Consider the following 22302-nt stretch of genomic DNA (forward strand, 5'->3'; position numbering starts at 1 on the left):
CTAGGTGGGCTCGTTTCTTGGGGTTTATGCTTTGAAGTAAATATTACTCTGATACCAATAAAGTCAAGTAATTTCTTGACAATTTTAAATGCTAAAGAGCCCTGCATTTATATCAGCTGAGGGTAATGACAGTATGTCTGATAACTATACACAGTGACTATCACATGGGGTTACTGGGTCCCCCACCTTAATTTTTTTAGTGAGGCTAGAGTTTGTGAAAGTTAAACCCTCTTTATTAGCAGAAAAGTCAGACCAAGTAAAGGGACAATGCATACTTCCTTCCACTGGCCCTACCAGTGTGCCTCCACCATGAGGCTTGGAAGGAACATCTCGATGAGTGAGAGGATAGTTTAATTTCCATGGGCCAAATTCTGCTGCCCTTATTAATTTCATTTTATGATACTACTATTAGAGTCAGGTACTACTCAACCTGTGTGTGACTAGCAGAATCTGGTCCCGTGGCCTTTCAGTGTTTCTGGTGAAGGAAGCCAATAAAAGAAAAGGAGTACTTGTGGCACCTTAGAGACTAACCAATTTATTTATTATATTATTTATTTATGAGTCTCTAAGGTGCCACAAGTACTCCTTTTCTTTTTGCGAATACAGACTAACACGGCTGTCACTCTGAAGCCAATAAAGGAGTCAATTAGTAAAGAGAATGGTGGTGGTTTTGTGACATAGACACCTGTTCACAAGAAGCTAGGCTGAGATCACCAACTCATATGCAAAAGATAAGCAAATGACCTTGGGATAGTGTCACAAAATTATCCCCCATGTCTGCTTTTTTCCTTAGTCAAATGACTCTTGGAAACTCTGAATATGCCTTTATTTCTAGTCCAGAATCTGCTGCAGGTGAAGGCTCTCTTGATTCTGTATAACTATTCTCCAGCCCCTCTTTCTGTCAGCTATGTTTGTGAGGCAGACAAATAAACCTAGTTTATGCTATACAAATAAGCCATTGTTAATAATGGGTGTCAGCAATGGGGGGATGGGTAGCTAAACCAGTGCTGAGCATAGTTTGATTACAAGTATAGACAAGGACAAACCATGTAAAAAAGTGGTTAACATGCTTGGTCTTTTTTAAGATCATAACCAGTCAAGAAGGTAAAAGGAGAAGGTTCCAGGGTGACAATAAGATTAAGAGGTTAGCTTAATAGGAAGTGACATGGCTTGACATTTTTTTTTTTTTTTTTTTTTTGTAACTGCCTTCCCTTCCTCCATAACATCCACTGTAGGAGATCCCTAAATCCTTCCATGCTCCTTCTCTACGGCAGAGCTGACCCAGGTGCCTCTGAGGCCACAAAAGAGGCAATCGGGGTTTACCCATATGGGGGTATTACTGGAGAATATCAGAAGTAACAATTGAAGATAAACAGCTGTAAAACTGGTATAAGGTCAGAATCAGGCCCCATGTTTTTGTCTAAATGTTATGAACTGAATGCAGAGACTTCTTTTGAACTTCAGTCTTGACTGCATTTGCCCCATATTTCCTCTGGAACTTCAAAAGAGTTTCTTGACTCCTTTGATTACAGCTCTGTCTGCTTAACCACAGTCTCAAATAACAGGCATTTTCTGAAAATATAAATTAAATTGAACATTACATTTTCTAAGGTAAAGCTTTTTAATTTGCTTTCAGCTAAACTAGTTTCCTGAGTCAGGCATAAGGTACTATTGTTCTGAGGTTTAGAGCCGTGACAAGAGTGCAGAAGTCCTACCCCAGATCCAATTGTTAACATCCTGCTCAAATTGCCTGTAATTCAGAGTCATCCTGAAAAGTAGGATTGTAAGAAATAAGGAAGAGTTTTTCCGGACTGGCCACTGGGGCCTTTGCAAAGTTCACACCTACAGGGTACATTTTTGGGACCCTATAAGTGTCTGTCTGTCTGTCAGTTATTTTCAGTGCAAAGGTAACCTACAAAATGAAAACATTACTAGCAGTGACATGTTGTCAATAGCTTTCAGAGTAGCAGCCGTGTTAGTCTGCATTCGCAAAAAGAAAAGGAGTACTAGTGGCACCTTAGAGACTAACCAATTTATTTGAGCGTAAGCTTTCGTGAGCCACAGCTCACTTCATCGGATGCCGATGAAGTGAGCTGTGGCTCACGAAAGCTTACGCTCAAATAAATTGGTTAGTCTCTAAGGTGTCATTAGTACTCCTTTTCTTTTTGTCAATAATTATTCAGGAACAGCACTGCAGCTACCCAGGACAGGCGTTTGAGACTTTTGAAGTCTGTAACAAAGACCTATTCTGTTCATTCTCTCTGGGGCACTTGGCATTGGCCACTGTGAGAAAACAGTATACTGGGCTAGATGGACCTTTGGTCTGACCCAGTGTGGCTGTTCTTATGTAGCGCTTTTCATCTGTAAATCTCAAAGCACTTTACAAAGGAGATCAGTATAATTATCCCCATTTCAAATATGGGGAAACTAAGGCACAGGAGGTGACTTATCTAAGGGCCATCTGATTTTCGGGCGGACCTATGCCTAGTTTGCAGTGGTGCTAGTCTGCTACCAGCAGTGTTAGAACCACCCCAACTTCCTTTTAGCTACCAGTTACCTGCAAAGCTGAGCTGGTTCATTTGCTGTGTGGCCAGTGTGGCTTCTGGCCTAAGTGCAGCCCAGTGAATGATCCAGCTCAGTTGCACGTTGCTGACACAATGGAGACATTAAAGAGGACCTAAATCTTGCACGCATACCCTCAGCTGACAAAGCAGTAGCCCTCCTGCGAGAGAAGGAAGTCAGGGAAATCCCAGTGAACAGAAAGGGAGACATCATGAGAGACCAAAGATTGAAAGGAAGCAAGGGGGAGTAGGAGAGGATGAAGAAGAGACCTGTGATGCTCCTCAGGGGCACCCAGGTTGTGAGGCTGTGACGGGTTGGATCACAGCAACCCCCTTGGGGTTGCCAACTGATGTGCCAAGACTACTTCTGCCCCTGCTTTCCCTGCCAGCTTGAGATTCCAGCACCCTGTCTTGTTGAGCCAGACACATCAATCTGCTCCAACACAGACCCAGGGTCTGAACCACAGGCCCCAAAGCTGCAGACTTAGCTGAAAGCAACTTAAGAAGTGTTCCTGCCTTTAACGCTCAGATGCCCAACTCCCAATGGGGTCCAAACCCCAAATAAATCCGTTTTACCCTGTATAAAGCTTATACCGGGTAAACTCATAAATTGTTTGCCCTCTATAACACTGATAGAGAAATATACACAACTGTTTGCCCCTCCAGGTTCTACTATATACTCTGGGTTAATTAATAAGTAAAAAGTGATTTTATTAAATACAGAAAGTAGGATTTAAATGGTTCTAAGTAGTAACAGACAGAACAAAGTGAATTACCAAGCAAAATAAAATAAAACATACAAGTCTGAGCCTAGTACAGTAATAAAATTGAATACAGATAAAATGTTTCAATAAGTTTCTTTCACAGACTGGACACCTTCCTAGTCTGGGCACAAACCTTTCCCCTGGTACAGCCCTTGTTCCAGCTCAGGTAGTAGCTAGGGGCTTTCTCATGATGGCTCCTCCTTTGTTCTGTTCCACCCATTTATATATCTTTTGCATAAGGCGGGAATTCTTTGTCCCTCTCTGGGTCCCCACCCCCCTTCTAAACGGAAAAGCACCAGGTTTAAGATGGATTTCAGTACCAGGTGACATGGTCACATGTCCTGTGAGACCCTCAAGCCTTCATTCCTTCTAGCTTGACTCACAGGAAGGTCTGCAAGCAAACAGCCATCCACAGTCAATTGTCCTGGCTGATGGGAGCCATCAAGATTCCAACCCACCATTAATGACCCACACTTTACATAATTACAATAGGCCCTCAGAGATATATTTCATATCTCTAGTTTCAGATACAAGAGTGATACATTTATGCAAATAGGATGACCACACTCAGTAGATTATAAGCTTTATAATGATACCTTACAAGAGACCTTTTGCATGAAACATTTTCCAGTTACGTTATATTCACACTCATTAGCATATTTTTATAAAATCATATAGAGTGCAACGTCACAGAGGCACCCCGTTACTACCTGCCCTTAGCATGAAGCAGCCTTGTCTGTGCCTACTGTGGATCAGCTTCCTGAAACCACCAGTCTTTGGCCCCACAGGCACTGACTTCTAGGTCTCTGCAGACCTCATCCTCTATGTGCAGACTACTGCTGGGTACGCACCAGCCACCAAGTCCTCACAGTGCTCCCTGCAGTACCTAGCCCTGTCAATGGACACTCAGTGTAATTCCCAGGTAGGCTGTCCCCAAAGAGACCGGGTACACACAGCTTGACTGGTGCAGCATAGGATCAGGTTCTTTATAACAACACAGCATTGAAATACATTTATAGTGCCAACTATCATAAGTTTATTAAGAAAGATTAAGAGATACTGACCAAGGATTATGAGTGGAAACAGAGCTGGTTATACATGTTAAAAAAAATAAACCCATAACACATAATCCTAGAATTACCCTTAGTAATGGTTACTGTCCCTATTTAATAAAGTAGATCTTCTCCCAAGCATTTAGTCTTTGATAGAACTGCTGGTTTTCAGTCAAAAGGAGGATCCACTTTTTCATGATTATCCCCAAGCCTTTCAGGGGTTTCCCCAGTAAATGGTTACCAAAATGGCTTTTTGCTTCACTTATATTTTCCAAAACTCATTGTTTTGACCCCAGAATCAGAAGGACAGCCCCCCGTCCCGTTGTTTGTTCCCGTCTGCTGGCTCCAGCTTGTCTTCACATCCTCCTGTTGACTTGAAATGCAATTGTAGCTCCCGTTGTGTTTGGCTTACAATGCTTAATCCTAGGCAGACTGTGAATAGACATCCCTTTGTTTGTCAAAAGTGGTTTTTCACCTCTGCTGGAGAGTAACAGCTTGATACAAACTATGGGGATATATTTTCAATATATTGTCATAATTTTTTTAATGTGATCAGTAGACACATTTCACACTGATATTAAGGATCATTATGATGCTGTCTTCCATTTAAGATCTTACACGACAGCTAGGTAAATCCTATGACAGCAAAATGTTAGGTGTAGCAAGTTTGTCAGGCCTGATAGGCATTGCTGTTACAGAACAGTGACCCTTTGCCAGTTGGCATAGAGGAGCTCTTAGGGTCACAAGGACAGACTTAAAGAGAGACTGGGTCCCCTGGAGCAAGGGGAATAGAGGGAGACCTGGGGAAGCAAGGAACCCTACAAATATATTTCACAAAAGTGATAAAGACAGAACATCAATAACTTTAGTGAAATAGATGTCTGAGTGGAGACTTTCTGCAGAAGGTTTACACCCAAGTTGGCCCCACTGAAGTCAAAATGGGAGTTTTGCCATTGACTTCCATAGGGTCAGGATATCACCCAAAACTATTGAGGAAGTCCTCAAAATGGACTATATCCTGTTTGCCTTACTCAGGTGCGACCCTCAATTGCAGTCCACAGGACTACTTGTGTAAGAAAGGCAAGTAGGATTTGGCCCTGAGTCCTGGTTCCCCACTTTGTGCAGTCATTTACACCATTTATTACCAGGCCAGAATAACTCTGGTTGACATTCACTTTGTTCAGATGTGAATGACTCCACAAGGTAGAAAACAGTGAAGAATCAAGGCCTCAGTGACAGATTCATCCCTGGGCCAACACAGGGTCAGAGGAGAAGTGGCTTGTGTTTCTCCAATTTTTAGGGCTACCAGGGTCTGGTTCCACCAATGCCCTGCTCCACTCCTTCCGCCCCCCTTGCCTGCTGGAGCCCTGAGTGTCCCCCCATGGCCAGAAGAGCCCTGGATGAACAGCCCCGAGCCCCAGGCTGCTGGCCAGCCTGCCCCAGCCACGTCAGCCAACCCAAGCACCAGCCCGCCCGTCTCAGCTGCCTTGGGACGCTGGCCAGGCCGTCCCAGCTGCGTCAGCCAGCCTGAGCACTGGCCCAAGCCACCCTGCCGGCCAGAGCTGCCAGCTGGCAGAGCCCCCAAGCTCCAGGCTGCCTGTTGGAGCTGAGCCCCCACCAGCTTCAGAGGAGAGGGGGAGTGAGGGTAGGGACTTGGCCCGAGCTGGGAAGGCTTAGCCTCTCCTGGACTATTATACTTGTTACCCATGTTGGATTGAGAGGCACAAATCCTACTGTGCAGCTAGCCTCTTGTGCAGGTGTATTCCCTGCAGCCTGTTCACACCAGCACAGCAGAATATTTTTTAAGCCCAAACTAAGGCCCCGATCCTGCACAGAACTCGGCACAGGTGGATCTCTTCAGCCGCTTCAAGTATACAGCATACATTTATGGAGAGACCACAGTCCATCCGAATGGAGCTGCTTGCAGGATTGGGGCATAAGTCCTTATTTAGGCAAACTCCCATGGATAGCAGTGTAAAAACTGAGGACACCATTCTGCAGTCCTTACGCTCAGTAGTTCTTTTTCACTTAAGTAGTCCTACTAATTGATAAGAACTCAGGTCTGAGCAGGGCATGCAGAATTGGGCCCTTAGCAAGGAGCATAAGGTTTTGGTTCTTGCTTCCTGCCCTACCTCAGCCAGTTAGTTGCATCTTATATCTTTCTTTTTCATATTAATTTATGTATTTCCTTCCATATTTTAAGCTTACTTTTCCCCCTTTTGTTCCCAGATTTGTTGTAATATGTTGTACTCACATTCTATTTGGTCCGTATTCCTTTTTATTTGTGTGTTCTTACAATCATTAAGAATTTATTTAACTTAAAAAGAAATCTACAACCATTAGAGTAGAATCTCAGTTATGTGGAAAAGGTAGCATGCTGACTAGCATCTTAAAACAATTGTTTTAAAGTTACTATTAAAGAATTTGTAATAGTATATTTGAGTTTACAAAATCTACTATAACTTTAACAAAGAATAACATAAAACACAGAAGTCTAAGACTGACAATCTATATTCCATATTGGAAATCTCTCCTCACTTCAGAGGTTTTTAATTCACAGCCTCAACAATTCTGGTATCTTTTCACTAGTATGTTATGAAACTTTAACATGACTCCATTCTGACAGAGCCCTTTTTTAGCTCACACTTTTCTTTTTCTTAGCAATCTAGGTTGCCTACCATTCAATAAATGATTTTTTCATGGCATTTTTAAGTCTCCATTTACACTTACATCCCATTTTGTCAGTGCATCCTGTTGGGAACAAAATTCAAGAGTTCAACCCTTCAACCCTACTCACGCAAATAAACCTCACTTCTGAAGTCTCGGGGAAGTCAATGATTAAAGATTTCAGGATTTGGCCTATAAGGTTGCATTTGCTGTTTATAAAGCTTCCATTATACTTTCAGTCATGTGCTGGAAACATAATAAATGGCAAAAACATGCTGTGTAGGGTAGATTCCTGAGCTCTTTTGATATCCTCATGTGAGCAAATCCATCGATTAAGTTCTTTGCTAATGCTTTTTGCAATTCAACAGTCCCATGTACTGATGCCTCGTTGACAGGTTTCATATGGATTGCTGGAGTGTAGTGGCTATCAGTTAATTCCCTCCTCTCCCCATACCTCAAAACAGCACAGCTGGAGCCTGGCCCACATATCTCTTTCCATAGCTCCTTGTTGGTCTTCATATCATCATCAACATCTTCTGAAGATACATTAGCCTGCTCAAAGGCTTTCATCCAGAAGAGGTATGTATGTCTTTCCTGATAATTAGATTCTGTTTCCTTCCACATTATCTCAGATGATAGGAATATTCTTCTTGCAGAGAAAATAGAACCAATCAAAACTCTGGTGATGTCACCTTGAAGGCAAGGGCATTGGTGCCAAGAGTGTAAACATTTTCCGGTGGCACTCATGTCTGTCCTAAGGGTAAAAGAAACCACTGGAATATATTCAAAAAATCATCAAAATAATTTTCAGTCCTTTTCTGTTTTAAAGCATTTGCAGCCACAAAAAGAATGACCACAAATTTGTGCTAGCAGAACCCCCCCAAAAAAACAGACAGATCCCTCTAACAGAGGAGGAAATGTTTTGGTTTACTATATTTTAATATATATAACATTTGACCTTAGGATAGTTGGAATAATAAAATTATAATTATCAGGTAAAACATGTATATTTCATCCTTGCATACTATCCCTGACCACAGAGCCTTCTAAGGCAATGTTTATTAAGGGCCCAATCCTGCTCCCATTGAAATCAATGGCGAAATGCCCTGTGGTGTTCATGACATCAGGATCAAGATCTAAACAAGGCTGGAAGGAGGACAGTCTAAACATGAACCATGTTCGAAGGGATGTCTGCAAAGAAGGTGTGAAAGGGAGTTCTAGGACAAATCTCAAGCTTTTTAAATTTACATCACTGCCAAACAGGAGAACAAGCCTGGAAAACTCAAGCCTGGACCAGTGGTGCTGGAACTAGGGGTGGTGGGGGTGCTGCTGCACCCCCTGATTTGAAGTAGTAATAACAAACACCAAATATATGACAGGTTTCAGAGTAATAGCCGTGTTAGTCTGTCTTTGCAAAAAGAAAAGGAGTACTTGTGGCACCTTAGAGACTAACCAATTTATTTGAGCATGAGCTTTCGTGAGCTACAGCTCACTTCATCGGATGCATCCGATGAAGTGAGCTGTAGCTCACGAAAGCTCATGCTCAAATAAATTGGTTAGTCTCTAAGGTGCCACAAGTACTCCTTTTCTTTTTGCCAAATATATGGTTTCCATCAGCAGCACCCCCGCTATAAAAATTGCTCCAGCACTCCTGGACTAGACCTGCCTTTAACCCCTAAATGGTAGATGTCTTTAATCCTTGATCGGCTCTAACAGCTTTGGGAAGTCAGGCTTTTTTAATAAATTCCCAGCAGCACAAAAGTCTATCGGACAGAGAGAGGCGTTGGTCCTTGCTAATTACTGTATATATTTATGGCCTTCTAAACAAAGGTGCAGTCATCTTTCTTTGGAGCAGGAAAGGAACAGACAGAATGATGGCAGCATTGTCTTCTGGTTGATGTGGAAAATAGGGACCTCCTTAGGACAACAAGTATGGACATTAAGAATTACTTTGTCCCTTGAAAAGATCCTAAGGGGACAACAACTTCACAGTAATGTACTTACTCTCCAGGCAGATTAATTCAGAAGACCTTTGAAGACGCTGTAGAGCATATGGCTATAGTTTCAGTCAAACTTCCCAGAAGCATCACTATATTTTCTTCAAGTCACAATTTCAGGCTGTTATTTTTAGTAGCCCTGTCACATCAGCCCACTTCTCTGTGCTCCTGCATGTATTATAGTAGTACTGGTGTTTCAGGCTTGCCTTGGTAGGCTAGGTAAGCCAGTTGCAATGCATCAACTTGGTCCTCGAAGATCATGGAAGTCCTCTGGGGTTAGAAAATAAGGAATAAGTAGATTTAATGGATTATGACCAAATTTCTGTCTTGCTGGTCAGAGAGGAGGAAACTGAGGGGAAAGGAGTATATATATCCTTATAGAAACAATACTACAGTAATTGCCCAAAATAGTGCAAAATCAACATTGTAAAATGTTGGACCACTTATAAAATTCAGGAAAACAGGATCGAGGGAAGTACTAGTTAACAAGAAGGTAACTCAAGTTTCCAGGTTTTACTATATCTTTGTAACTCCATTAGCTTTAGAGTCTTTACTTTCAGTAATAAGGAGAGCAGAAGAGGAAGCAGGAAAGAAACAAACACATTCTGGAAAACTTCCTTGTGTATCCTTTAGCAATTAGGGATTGCTAGTTTACAGAGACTCTAGATCTCATTAATCCATAGCAGGCCAAGTCCAGATCAATAAGAGAAGGATTGACCTTGTCTAATACAATCAAGAGATGTTGTCAAGATTCCTTCCCCAATCTGAACTCTAGGGTACAGATGTGGGGACCTGCATGAAAACTCCCTAAGCTTATTTTTACCAGCTTATGTTAAAACTTCCCCAAGGTACAAACTATTTTACCTTTTGCCCTTGGACTTTATTGCTGCCACCACCAAACATCTAACAAATATATAACAAGGAAAGAGCCCGCTTGGAAATGTCTTTCCCCCCAAAAGCCTCCCTAAACACCCCCTTCCCTGGGGAAGGCTTAATAAAAATCCTCACCAATTTGCATAGCTGAAAATAGACCCAAACCCTTGGATCTTAAGAACAATGAAGAAGCAATCAGGTTCTTAAAAGAAGAATTTTAATTGAAGAAAAAACAAAAGAATCACCTCTGTAAAGTCAGGATGGTAAATACCTTACAGGGTAATCAGATTCAAAACATAGAGAATCCCTCTAGGCAAAACCTTAAGTTACAAAAAGACATAAAAACAGGAATATCCATTCCATTCATCACAGCTTATTTTATCAGCTATTTAAACAAAACAGAATCTAATGCATATCTAGCTAGATTACTAAGTTCTAAGAATCCATTCTTTTTCTGTTCCCGGGAAAAGCATCACACAGACAGAGAGAACCTTTCTTTCTCCCCCCGTCCAGCTTTGAAAGTATCTTGTCTCCTCATTGGTCATTTTGGTCAGGTGCCAGCGAGGTTATCCTAGCATCTTAACCCTTTACCAGTAAAAGGGTATTTCCTCTGGTCAGGAGGGATTTTAAAGGTGTTTACCCTTCCCTTTATATTTATGACAGATGTGAATATACTGACCTGCTAATCTCATCATATATTTTAATTCTCTAAAATTGTTTTCAGTACTGTGTCCAATTTTCCCTTATGTTGTGCAAACGTGAAGCCTTCCCTATATGAATGATTTTGAGAAATTCCTAAATCAATGTAGGGGTAGAATACTTTGTAGAATATCACAGAAGTTAAAATGGGAAAGACCAGTGAGCAGGGGTCCTGGAACAATTTTTATAGTGGGGGTGCTGAGAGCCATTGAACCAAATTGTATACCCTGTAAATAACGGAAACCACTTCAACCCAGGGGCCCCAGCACTGCTAGTTCCAGCACCTATGCCAATGAGCTCATTCAGTACATCTTCCTGGGAGTGCGGGATTGTTCCTTACAGGACACTTCCTAATGCTTTGTCCAGTCTAGTTTCAGAAGTCATATACAATGGGAGTTCTACCACTTTCCCTTGAAGATTATTATGCAGCCTTGAGTTTTTTTACGTAGGAAAACAACTAATTTAATTGTGTTGTTTTTCCTACTATTCATCCTATATTTTCCCTTAGTTTCATTCCACTACTCCAATTTATACACTCATCATGTACTACTCAGGTACTCATGCCCTGGTCTACACTACAGAGATAGGTTGATGCAAGGGAGCTTATGACCTAACTCTGTAAGTGATTACACTAAAATGTTGCTCCCGCCGATGTAACATGCCTGCTATGCCAATTTAATAACTCCACCTCCAAGAAAGGCGTAGTGCTTAGGTCAACGCAGTGTCAGTGTAGACCCGGCATTACTTACATTGACTGTTGCTGGCTTTTGGAAGCCTTCCCACAATGCCCTACACTGGCAGTTCACTTGGTGCAAGTGCTCCTGGTGAGGACGCCAGCACAAGGAGTGTAATGTGGACATGCAGAACTGATTTAATTACTGTGGTGGCTGTACGTTGAGGTAACTTAGGTCGATATAATTTTGTAGTGTACACATGTCCTAAATCAGTGGTGGGCAACCTGCAGCCTGTCAGGGTAATCTGCTGGTGGGCCACGAGACAGTTTATTTACAATGACTGTCTGCAGGCACGGCCCCCCACAGCTCCGATTGGCTGGGAACAGCAAACTGCAGCCACTGAGAGCTGCAGGTGGCCATGCCTGCGGATAGTCAATGTAAACAGTCTCGTGGCCTGCCAGTGGATTATCCTGACGGGCCGCGTGCAAGCCGCAGGTTGCCCACCACTGCCCTAAATAATTCTTCCCTCTCTTCTATTTGCACCCTTTTAGCAAGGCAGGGCTTCTCCCCAGCTTGCTAAGGAGAGCCCACAGTCTCTTTTATTCAGTTTTATTGTCCAAACTTAGACCAAATCAATGTCCTATGATTCTACTCAGAGATTAATTACGAAGGTGATAGGAGACACACACACAAAGACTTCATGGGCACTGGGTGGGAAGCCCCCCTTCAAGGAGGCTAGCCTGCTGGCCCCGCCCCTTCTGCCTGAGGCTCCGGGCTGGCCCCCAGTGCTGGGCTGAGCTGGCCACTTCCAGGCCGCTGTCTCCCTCCCCAAGGTGAACTTGCCCCAGCGCTGCTTGCCCAATCCCATGCCCCAGCCAGCCCCAGCACCCGACCCTCCCTCACAGGGTGACCCGAGTGCCGCCCCAGCTGCCAGTGGGCCAGAACTCCAGGCCACTGGCTGGAGTCGAGTCCGCACGGCTTCAAGGCAGAGTGGGAGGGAGGTCCCAGAACGACGCGGAATCCATGACAGAATCATATCCTTAACTATCACCAATGGATCCTTCCTCATTGACTTCAGAAGTCTATCCCATGTTAGCATGACACCATGTCTTGGCTCCTGGAATGGCACGCTGTCATGTTGCCCTCCTGTCCCTTGGTTTTCATTTTTTACCCCACATCCCACCCTACTCATCACTGCTGGAGAGGTGGTACCAGACTAGCTGGACTGTTGTTCCCATCTAGTAGAGCAGGTCCTATGTCCCCAAATCCTGGTTGAGGCTTGCAGTGCAGATGACACCAACGTGTTTTAGCCACAATACTGTACCATAACTTGGGAAGAGACTTCACACATTATATATGGTTATTTATTTATATTGGGCAGCGCCTACAGGCCTCAGTCAGGGCCCCCTCGGGCTAGGCACTATATGCCCAGCAACACGCACCGCGACCCAGGCCCCGCAGAGGGCACGGCGCCGAGGCACTCGGGAGCACAACCACACTGTTGGGGTCCCTGAAACCGAGCCGCCCGCCGTGACGCCGGCAGCTCATTTTGTGCCCGGTCGGAGGTTCCCCCCCGAAAGGGGGGCGTCGGGGGCCAGCGCCCCGGCTCCGGCGCGCACGCCGAGGCACTCGGGGGTGAGGCTCCTCCCACGGGAGGAGGGACCGGATCCCCCTTGAGTCAGCCGCTCTCTCCGGGCTGGGGCCGGCAGCGGCCTGGCTCGCTCGCTGGCTGGCGGGGTGTCCCCTTCACGTCGGCGTCAGATTCCCCCGCGCGCGGCCCGGCCCTGGCCCTGGCGGGGGCTGCGACCCACTCCCCGCCCACGCCGGGCTCGCCCCGCGGCCCGACCCGGGGACAAGATGGCGGCGGCGCCGCCGCCCCCACAATGCTCCGCGAGCCGCTGGGTTTCCGGGTGTGGGCGCTGGGGGCGGCGGGTCGGGCGCACTGTAGCAGCCGGCGGAGAGCGGAGGGAGGCGCCTTGCGGCGGAGCCTGTCAGCGGGTGCAGAGGAGGCTTCCCGGACCGATGTGAGCGGGAGCCACGCTCGGACCATGAGGCTCCGGCTCTGTGCGCTGGTCCCTGCGCTCCTGCTGCTGCTGCTGCGGGCGCCCGCACTCGGGGCGCTCAGACACCCGCCGCGCCCCGCGGAGCAGCGCCTCGGTAAGGGGCGGGCAGGGCTTGGGGGAGGGGATTGACCGCTGGTTGGGGGGAGGGGAAAGTGAGGTGGGGAGACTTCTGTTGGGGGAGGGGGGAGAAGTTATCACTGCTGGGGGCGGGGGATGACGACAAGGGGAGGCGTGACCACCGCTGGGGGGGCGGGGAGAAAGGGAGGGGTGGTCACTGTATGGAGGGGGGAAGGAATGACCTAGCATGAGGGGTGGGTAAGGAGAGGAGTGATCAGTATGGGGGGGGGCGGGAGAGACCACTGCGGGGGGAGAGGGGAGGAATGGTCACACTGTGTGGGAGGGGAGACTACTGCTGGGGGAGAGGGGGAGGAGGAGTGACCATAGTTTGTGGGGAGTAAGGGGAGGAATGACCATTGTATGGGGACAGGTAAGGGGAGGAGTGACTGTAGTTTGGGGGGGAGATAAGGGGAGGAGTGATCACAGTGTGGGGTAGGGGAAGAGAAGAGTGATCACAGTGTGGGGCAGAGGATAGGAGAGATCATTGTTTGGGAGTGAGGGAGAGAAGGATTGCTCAAGAGACCACTGCTGGGGGGAAGGGGAGGAGTGATCGATGTATTTTGGGCTGGGGTGTGTGTGCTTGTGTACATATGTACGTAAACTCACCCTGTTGGGGACTGGGCAAGGAAGAACTGGACTGGTTCTCAGGATGTTTGGGGTCAGTTCCTGGCTCTGCCACAGACTTTGTGGTGTTATTAATCACGTTTATTATGGTAGCTTCGGTGGACTAGTGACGAACGCTACAATCAGAAAGCAAATTCCTGACTGTTGTTTTGATGGTGTCTCTATTCCAAATCAGATGTTTAAATTCAAAACTGAGTTTACTACATTTAAACAAAATATCAATTTTCCACCAAATTAGACATTGTGTTTGAACAAAACTTAACTTTGAGATCTATCTCCATAACACTGATTCTTTAACCAGTACTGTTAAATGGTCAGTGTTTGTAGGACTATCCATTCATAGCTGACAACTTAAGCTGCCAGGTGGGAAACTTCATCATTAATGAAACCTTCATGAAAGTGAATGTCTCCTCTGCACTGAGAGAAATCAATTCATGCATATCTCTTGCTATCACAATAGCCACTGTGCACGCTTCATATCTGTTACTAATGCCTACTTTAATGGGTGGGCACGCCATACAGAGGGTGTTTACATGGCTCTAATTGCCGTACATAAGAGCAGCCATACTGGGTCAAGACCAAAGATCCAGTATCCTGTCTTCCGACAGTGGCCAAAGCCAGGTGTCCCTGAGGGGAATGTACAGAACAGGTGGTAATAAAGTGATCCATCCCCTGTCTCCCATTCTCAGCTTCTGGCAAACGGAGGCTAGGGACACCATCCCCGCCCATCTTAACTAGTAACCATTGATGGACCTATCCTCCATGAATTTATGTGTTCTTTTCTGAACCCTGTTATAGTTTTGGCCTTCACAACATCCTCTTGCAAGGAATTCCACAGGTTGACTGTGCACTGTGTGAAAAAATACTTCCTTTTGTGTGTTTAAACCTGCTGCCTAGTAATTTTGTTTGGTGACCTTTAGTTCTTGTGTTATGAGAAGGAGTAAATAACACTTCCTTATTTACTTTCTCCACACCAGTCATTATTTTATAGACCTCTCATATCCCCCCTTAGTCGTCTCTTTTCCAAGCTGTAAAGTCCCAGTCTTATTAATCTCTCCTCATATGGCAGATGCTCAATACCTCTAATAATTTTTGTTGTCCCTTTCTGAACTTTTTCCAATTCCAGTATATCTTTTTTGAGATGGGGCGACCACATCTGCACGCAGTGTTCAAGATTTGGGTGTACCATGGATTTATATAGAGACCATATGATATTTTCTGTCTTATTATCTATCCCTTTCGTAATGATTCTCAACGTTCTGTTTCGCTTTGTAGCCTTTCAGCACCTCACAAGCAATAGTGAGTATTTCCTCACTACCCCATTGTGAGGCAGGGAAGAGCTACTATCGCCATTTTACAGAAATGCGGGGGGAACAGAAGTGCAGGGTAAATTACGTTATATGAGCAAGGCCACACACTCCTATGAAGAGAGATTGAAAAGTTGGGGATTGTTTACTGTAGAAAGGAGACCAGATAAAATTTAAAATAATGATTGGTACAGGAAAAGTAGATTAGGAATTCCTTTCTCATGATAGAATAACAAGTGGACATTCAATGAAATAAAAAGGTGGAAATTTCAAAACTGATACAAGGAAATACTTTTGCACACAACATGTGATTAGACTGCAGAACCTGTTACTACAGGAAGTCATTGTTAAGTTCTTCACTTCAGGTTGTAAAACATTTTGGATATTTGTATGAATTCAAGAATATTGAGAATTGTCTTAATTAATGACAACAGAATGTTCGTAAAGAATATTGTGCTTCAGGGCGTAAGCCAATTTCAAAGGCTATGTTTACGCTGCAGTAGATGTGCAATTGAAGCTGTGGTTGCAGCTCAGGTAGACATTACTGCACTTAATTTAGGTAGCATGGCTAAAGATATCAGTGAAGACAGGGCGGCACTGGCAGTAGTGTGGACTGTAGAAGACCACCTGGAACCCTGGGTACGTACGTACTCATGTTGGTAACCTGTCCAGTGTCGCCACATGTTCGTTACTATTTTAACTGTGCTAGCTAGAATACAGCTAATACGGGTATGCCTACCTGAGCTGTAGACATTGCCTAACTCACCAGTATGTGAGGGGCGGGGTATGTGTGGGGGGCAGTGGGGGAGAGCTTATCCCACAGCTACTCCTACTAGAGGGTTCTTACCCTACCTCTAATGCAGTGTTTCCCAAACTTGGGACGCTGTTTGTTCAGGGAAAGCCCCTGGCGGGCCGGGCCGGTTTGTTTACCTGCCGCGTCCGCAGGTTCTGCCGAACGCGGCTCCCACTGGCCGCGGTTCGCTGTGCCCGGCCAATGGGGGCTGCGGGAAGCAGTGGCCAGTACGTCCCTCGGCCTGCACCACTTCCCGCAGCCCCCATTGGCTGGACACAGTGAACTGCGGCCAGTGGGAGCCGCGATCGGCCGAACCTGCGGACGCGGCAGGTAAACAAATCGGCCCGGCCCGCCAGGGGCTTTCCCTGAACAAGCGGCTTCGGGAAACACTGCTCTAATGCATCTGGCACTGACCACTATGAGAGACAGGTTATTGGACTAGATGGGCCTTGGGTCTGATCCAAGGTGGCAATTCCTATGTTCCTATGAAAAAACTGCCTGGAAGGAGAACATTTAAAAGTCCTTTAACAAATCAGTACTCAAAAACCAGTAAACTGTTATCTAAAAACTGGCTTCATAAAAGTGTCATGGAGCAGCCAAATTCCACCTTCCTTGTGGGATTCTGAGAACATAGGGCTCATTCCTGCGACCCTTCCTCACAGAAGTAGTCCCAGTGACTTCGATGGCTCTACTTGTGTGGATAATTGTTTATGGGACTGAGACATAGTTTGTCAGTGACTGTCCTTACAGAGAACTGAAACTTTTCAAACATGTTACTCCTTCTGAGTTACCCGTCATTGTTTTTATTGCTTTGAACAGGCTCACTGATTCTGAATAATGCATACAATAGGAAGTAGTTACAAGTAGGTTTAATATTTTTCTTAAATTATATATGCTTTGTTAGTCATTACAAATTGCAAAAATCAGGCAGGTTAGCAGAAGAATAAGAGCAAGGTACTCATTCAAATTATTTTCATATGTAGCTTTTGCTTTCCTTAAGACCTGTCTGTCACCATGCCTATAAAAATAATTATGACCCGAGGAGAAGATGGTTTCATATTTGTCTGAATTTTTGTACCTATTGTTATTACAGATAGTAAGTATGAGATTGACTTAAGCTTTTTTTACAAAGGAAAGCTTTGTTTTGTTTTTTGGTATAACTTTAGTTTTTCTGACAAACTCTCTTGTGTGGACACAAGTTATTTTTTCAATTTATCTGACATATTATCCTATTTTAATTTGCTTTGGAAGTGATATAACTGTTATGAAATGAGTTACACCAGCATAAGGATTGTGTGTATGTATTTTGAGTGTACTATACTGTTTCAGGCAGTGCTCCTATTTATATCACACATTATATTGCTTCACACCTAGACCAGCTTGTCTGTTAACTGTGTGCCCTCCACTGCTCCAAGGTCATCTGGACTGGATAATGCCTCCTTATTTAAATGTTCCCCTTAGTGATTCCAGCTCATGACAAGTTCACATACCACAAGTCCATATAGCAACTATGTCCTGAGAGCTGTTGCTAGCCCAGTGAGGGCCCTAAAAAGGAATATTTTGGGGCTTCCCCTTGCTCCTCACTAAAATACAAATTGCGTTATTTCTACAAACAAACAAACACCAACACAACACATACTAATACACTTGTTAAAAGTCCATATTAAATAAGATGAATGGTATTTTGGGGGTAATACTAAAATACAAAAAACGGCACCTTGCTTTCATTGAAAGCTTTTTCTCCTACACTTTTTTGAGGCAAAGTCATTAGTTATGTCATGGTGTGTCTGGTCTCTTCCTAAATCATTATTCATGTTTATAATTGCCAATCCAGACAGACAATCCTGAGCCGTTGATGATCACAAGAATGTTTTTATCAGCTCTAACTTTGAAAAACTATTCTCAGAAGATGCTGCCATGGCTGCGAATCTTACATCAACTCTCAGTGTGATCCAAAGCTTAGGATATATCTCTTTAATTTGGCTTTCATGTATAAAGGAGAGAACTTCAAAAAGTGTCATTTTCTTTGGAAGCAAACGGCATGTTACAATTTCTTGAAAAAGAATCTGCAATCTAATTTATGAGCTCGAATTGTTGTGTAAGTTATTGCATCATTTGCTTAACAATTCCTTGGGCTTTTCAGTTGTCTATTTCAAATCCCAAAAAAGTCCAAACTCATCTTTCACACTTCTCATAGTTTGAAATATGTTTTCAACTGATGTGATGGCTGAATCCACTGCTCTGTTTAAAAAAAAATAAAAAATTGGCCTCACTGATTATGTCTTCATATAGTTTGTCAGGTGTTTCATAGGTAAAGTGGGGAGGTTTTGCAATTGTAAGATGTTTCTCTTTGAGATGTGCAGGTGTATTCATTTGCTCACAGATCTTCTTGGCTTTTATTTGAGCACCAGCAAATCCATTTTCCCTATAATACATCAGAAGTGCTTTCTAGCAAATTTGTAGCCAGATCAGTTTGCCCAGAAGAGGATTGTAGAAGCTTGCTGATATGATTGATGTTAATCAAAATGTCTTTCCACACAATTGAGCATATCAGTAAACGGTATGATCCAATTTGCTCAGCCAAGGCTCTGTTTTTGCCATGACCTCAGTACGTTTCTCTTACCTCCAACAGAGCCTCCTTGTGACTTCAGCAGCTTGTAATCTTACTGCGTTTTTAACTCTGCTTTCCCATTTTGTTTCACTTCAAGATTTCAACTTCACATTAACTTGATGGCACAAAACAGCCCAATGCTGCGTGGTAGCGGAAAATAATTGTAGAGTTTCTGAAGGTATCCCAGGAAACTAGCACCATCGTGTGATGATTTTTTAGCATCTACAATAACCAAATGCAATGTATGCGACCCACAAGGAACATAAACAGCTTGGGTATTCTTTTGTGTGTAGCAGTCAAGCTTGAATACCTTGCCTGTTTGCCCCATTATCATAGGAATGATCTCTGCAGTTGTCAAGCTTTTCTAAAATTGTGTTTGAGAAACTGAGACCAATTGTTTCATGCATGACCTAGGAATGGTTCTTTAATTTCTGGCTTTCTGTCAACTGCAACTGTTCTAATGATTACATACATTGGTTCCTGATGGATAACCTTGGGGTTGCAGTCTAAAATGATAGAGTAATATTTTGAATCCTTCACTTTACACTATTTTCTGGCGCAATTTCTTGCTGACTTATTCAATCAATTCATTCTAAATGTCTTTTCCCTAAATAGTGAGTCTGGGTCATACCCCTTTGAACTCATCCTACATGTTGTTCCATTACTTGATCCACTTCTTTCAAGAAGTTTCCACTGTTTGGCTTGTATAAATTCTCTGAGCCAGAAGAACAATGGAAAGTAAGATTTCTTTCTGCAAATGACTGATTGAAATCAGGTGCATCAAAACATTTCACCAGTACTTTTTTTAGTCTTCAGTAAGATACATTTCTGAAGGATCAATTGTTTTCCCTTTCATTAAACGAATTTCAAGCTCTTTCCAACTCTATATGTACTTTCATATGTTCTAGACTATTTTTATTACACTTCAGAAGTGCCGCAATGTTTGCCCAGTCAGAATCTTTCACGTATCAATTTCTGTTTCGTAGAAGAACTCATTTTTCAGCAGACACAAAAACAAATCTCTGTTAATGTTCCCAGTACATGTGGATAGAATGAGGAACTGGATTGGATTTTTGCAAGTAGGCTACTGTCGAATTCTGCTAAATTGTGGCAGTTTATAGGGCACCCAGCCAACTTCAGAACCCAGCAAGGAAGAGGTTCCTTCAGACAACCAAGATCTCTCTGGCATTCCTAACCCTGAGCTAGAGATTGACCCCAAGTAGAGACTGCATTGGAGATAGGCCCCGAGACCCAGGCAGGGAGCCCGCCTGATAGTATTGCAGAGGGGATCTCAGTTAGTTAGTATTATGTGTTGTATTGCAATACTGGTGAGTCACATCATATGCGCATTTAACTTACACGAATTCAACTATATGCGCTCGGCAAGAAAAATAACAAGATACCTGTAAATAGTGCGGGCGATTCTGTCCACCATTCCACTCAATGAGCGTATGCCCCGGAGTGAGCGTGAGATGGGAGATGTGAATCTGCTGTTCCCTCAGTCGGTCTCAGTTCCTGCGTATCTCTCATAGTGTAAGCATCTTGCCACGCTGAGTGTGATTCTAGTATTTAAAGATACGTTTTTTTCATACAACACGGCCCCTAAACGCAAACTAACTACTTCATCAGTACTCAACTGAAGGAACAGTGATCTATTCCAACGCTGGAGGAAAAACTGGCTGTGTTGGACTTACTGAGAGACGGTATGTCACGCGTAAATATGGCTGCAACAAATCTAGCATCCGTGCCATCAAAATTTGAGAGAGAGAAATTCGTCAAGCCTTGACATCAAGTGCTCCAATAACTGCTAAGGTGACGAGCCAGGTGCGTGATTAGACTGGTGAAGACTGAAAAGGCATTAAACTTATGGCTGGAAGACATGAACCATAAAGTCTGCCTATCGATGGCAACACGTTGCGAGAAAAGGCTCTTAGCCTCCTCACGCTGTTCAAACCTCCCGCCGAAGAGGGACAGCCTTCTGAGGAGGAAGAATTCAAAGCCAGCCAAGGTTGGCTTAACGGTTTTAGGAACCGCTTCAACCACAAAAACGTGCAGACTACTGGTGAAGCTGCATCTGCCAATGAAGAATGATTTAATTTCTGAATACGATCCCTCTATGGAATGAAGCCTCAAAATCACACGTAGTATTATGGGCAATTTGAGACTGTATCAAGAAATGTTTGAGCATCTCAAGAGACAACAGCGACAGTTGCCGATCACCATGTTTTTCAAGGAAAAACAACCAGCAGCAGATGAGCCTATGCAATCAACTTCTTGAGCTGAACCAGAGCCAACCACTTTGTCTACGACTCGCTCTCTGTCACCCAAGCTGTCCATCACCTCTGTCTCCTGGATCGACATCAAGCCCTGACGACCCTCTGTAATTACCCCCTATAATTAAAAATACAGTACTGTAAAATTATATTTTGCATATGTACTCTTTATTATATACTGTACATTATACATTTATACATTACTGTACAGGGTTGCATACACAAAACCATGTACAGTATACTTTATGGGCGATTTGAGGGATTTTCAAGGGTAATTTTGACTATTCTTGATTTTAGCCTTATGCGCTGACTTTAGAACCTAACCCCCGCCTAAGTTGCAAGTCCACTGTAAACTGTCCTGGTACTAGCTGAATACGGAAATGTAAACAACTTTGTTCTGGGTACTAGCTGGGCACTGCAACGCTGGGCAGATGTGAGCTATATATGAATGGACAGATGTGCCTTTCTGCCTACTTAGCTTTTATTGTCCCATCTTCCCCCCCCTCCCCCCCCACCTCCCGTGTGTTCAAAATAGCAACAGCCTCAGAAGTGCAAGAGTTTATTTCACTGAAATACCAAATCCCACAACCATGGACCAAACGTGCTTCTTCTCCCTCCCAGTCAACTTTGGGCCCCCCTCCCTGCTCAAGGTAGTGGCACCGCAGCAGTTAAAAAACCATACACATTTCATGGTAGGAACAGTGGCAACAGATACAGAAAGAGAAAAAACAATTAAAAAAAACAAAGTACTTTGGGTTACAGTTTGATCAGTGCCCTGAGCTGCTAGTCACCTTTACATTATCAAACACGCATTAGAATATGATGTGAATTGTCCAAATGAGGCTACATAATGTGCAGAGATAAGGCATTTGTGGATACACAAGTTACAGAAGATCATGGTTATTTTCAGTCAGCCCCTCAGCGCTGTTAACCCCTTTCCAGAAAAAAGGGTTCATACCCTTGACTGAAAAAAATCTTACAGTGTACTTTGTACTGATCGGCAAGCATTATAAAATAGAATTAAAGAGAGAGATCTTGCTCTGTGTTGAATACACGTTGCAAGGCAATGAAGCTTACTTGGGTGTCCCCTATAGATGGTGTTTTTCTTCTACCCCTGTTCCAGATGTGGGCATCATCCTTGTTAATAGAAGTGCTGCATATCTTTCAGGTTTGCCCATTGCTTTTTTGAACAGGACCCTCCTCTTGAGAACATGCCTTAGGGCAGGG

At 44.0% G+C, this 22302-nt stretch overlaps 1 protein-coding gene across 1 annotated transcript in view; it reads left to right on the forward strand.

The window, feature by feature from the left end:
- Window positions 1-12951: 12951 nt before the first annotated feature.
- ADAM17 (ADAM metallopeptidase domain 17) overlaps window positions 12952-22302 on the forward strand; it is a 63584-nt gene continuing 54233 nt past the window's right edge. The window contains exon 1 of the mRNA XM_048845469.2: window positions 12952-13444. Coding sequence (XP_048701426.2) covers window positions 13171-13444 — 274 coding nt within the window. The 5' untranslated portion in view covers window positions 12952-13170. The remainder of the gene's footprint in view (window positions 13445-22302) is intronic.

Source organism: Caretta caretta, chromosome 3, assembly GCF_965140235.1.
Source record: "Caretta caretta isolate rCarCar2 chromosome 3, rCarCar1.hap1, whole genome shotgun sequence".
Taxonomy (NCBI): domain Eukaryota; kingdom Metazoa; phylum Chordata; order Testudines; family Cheloniidae; genus Caretta; species Caretta caretta.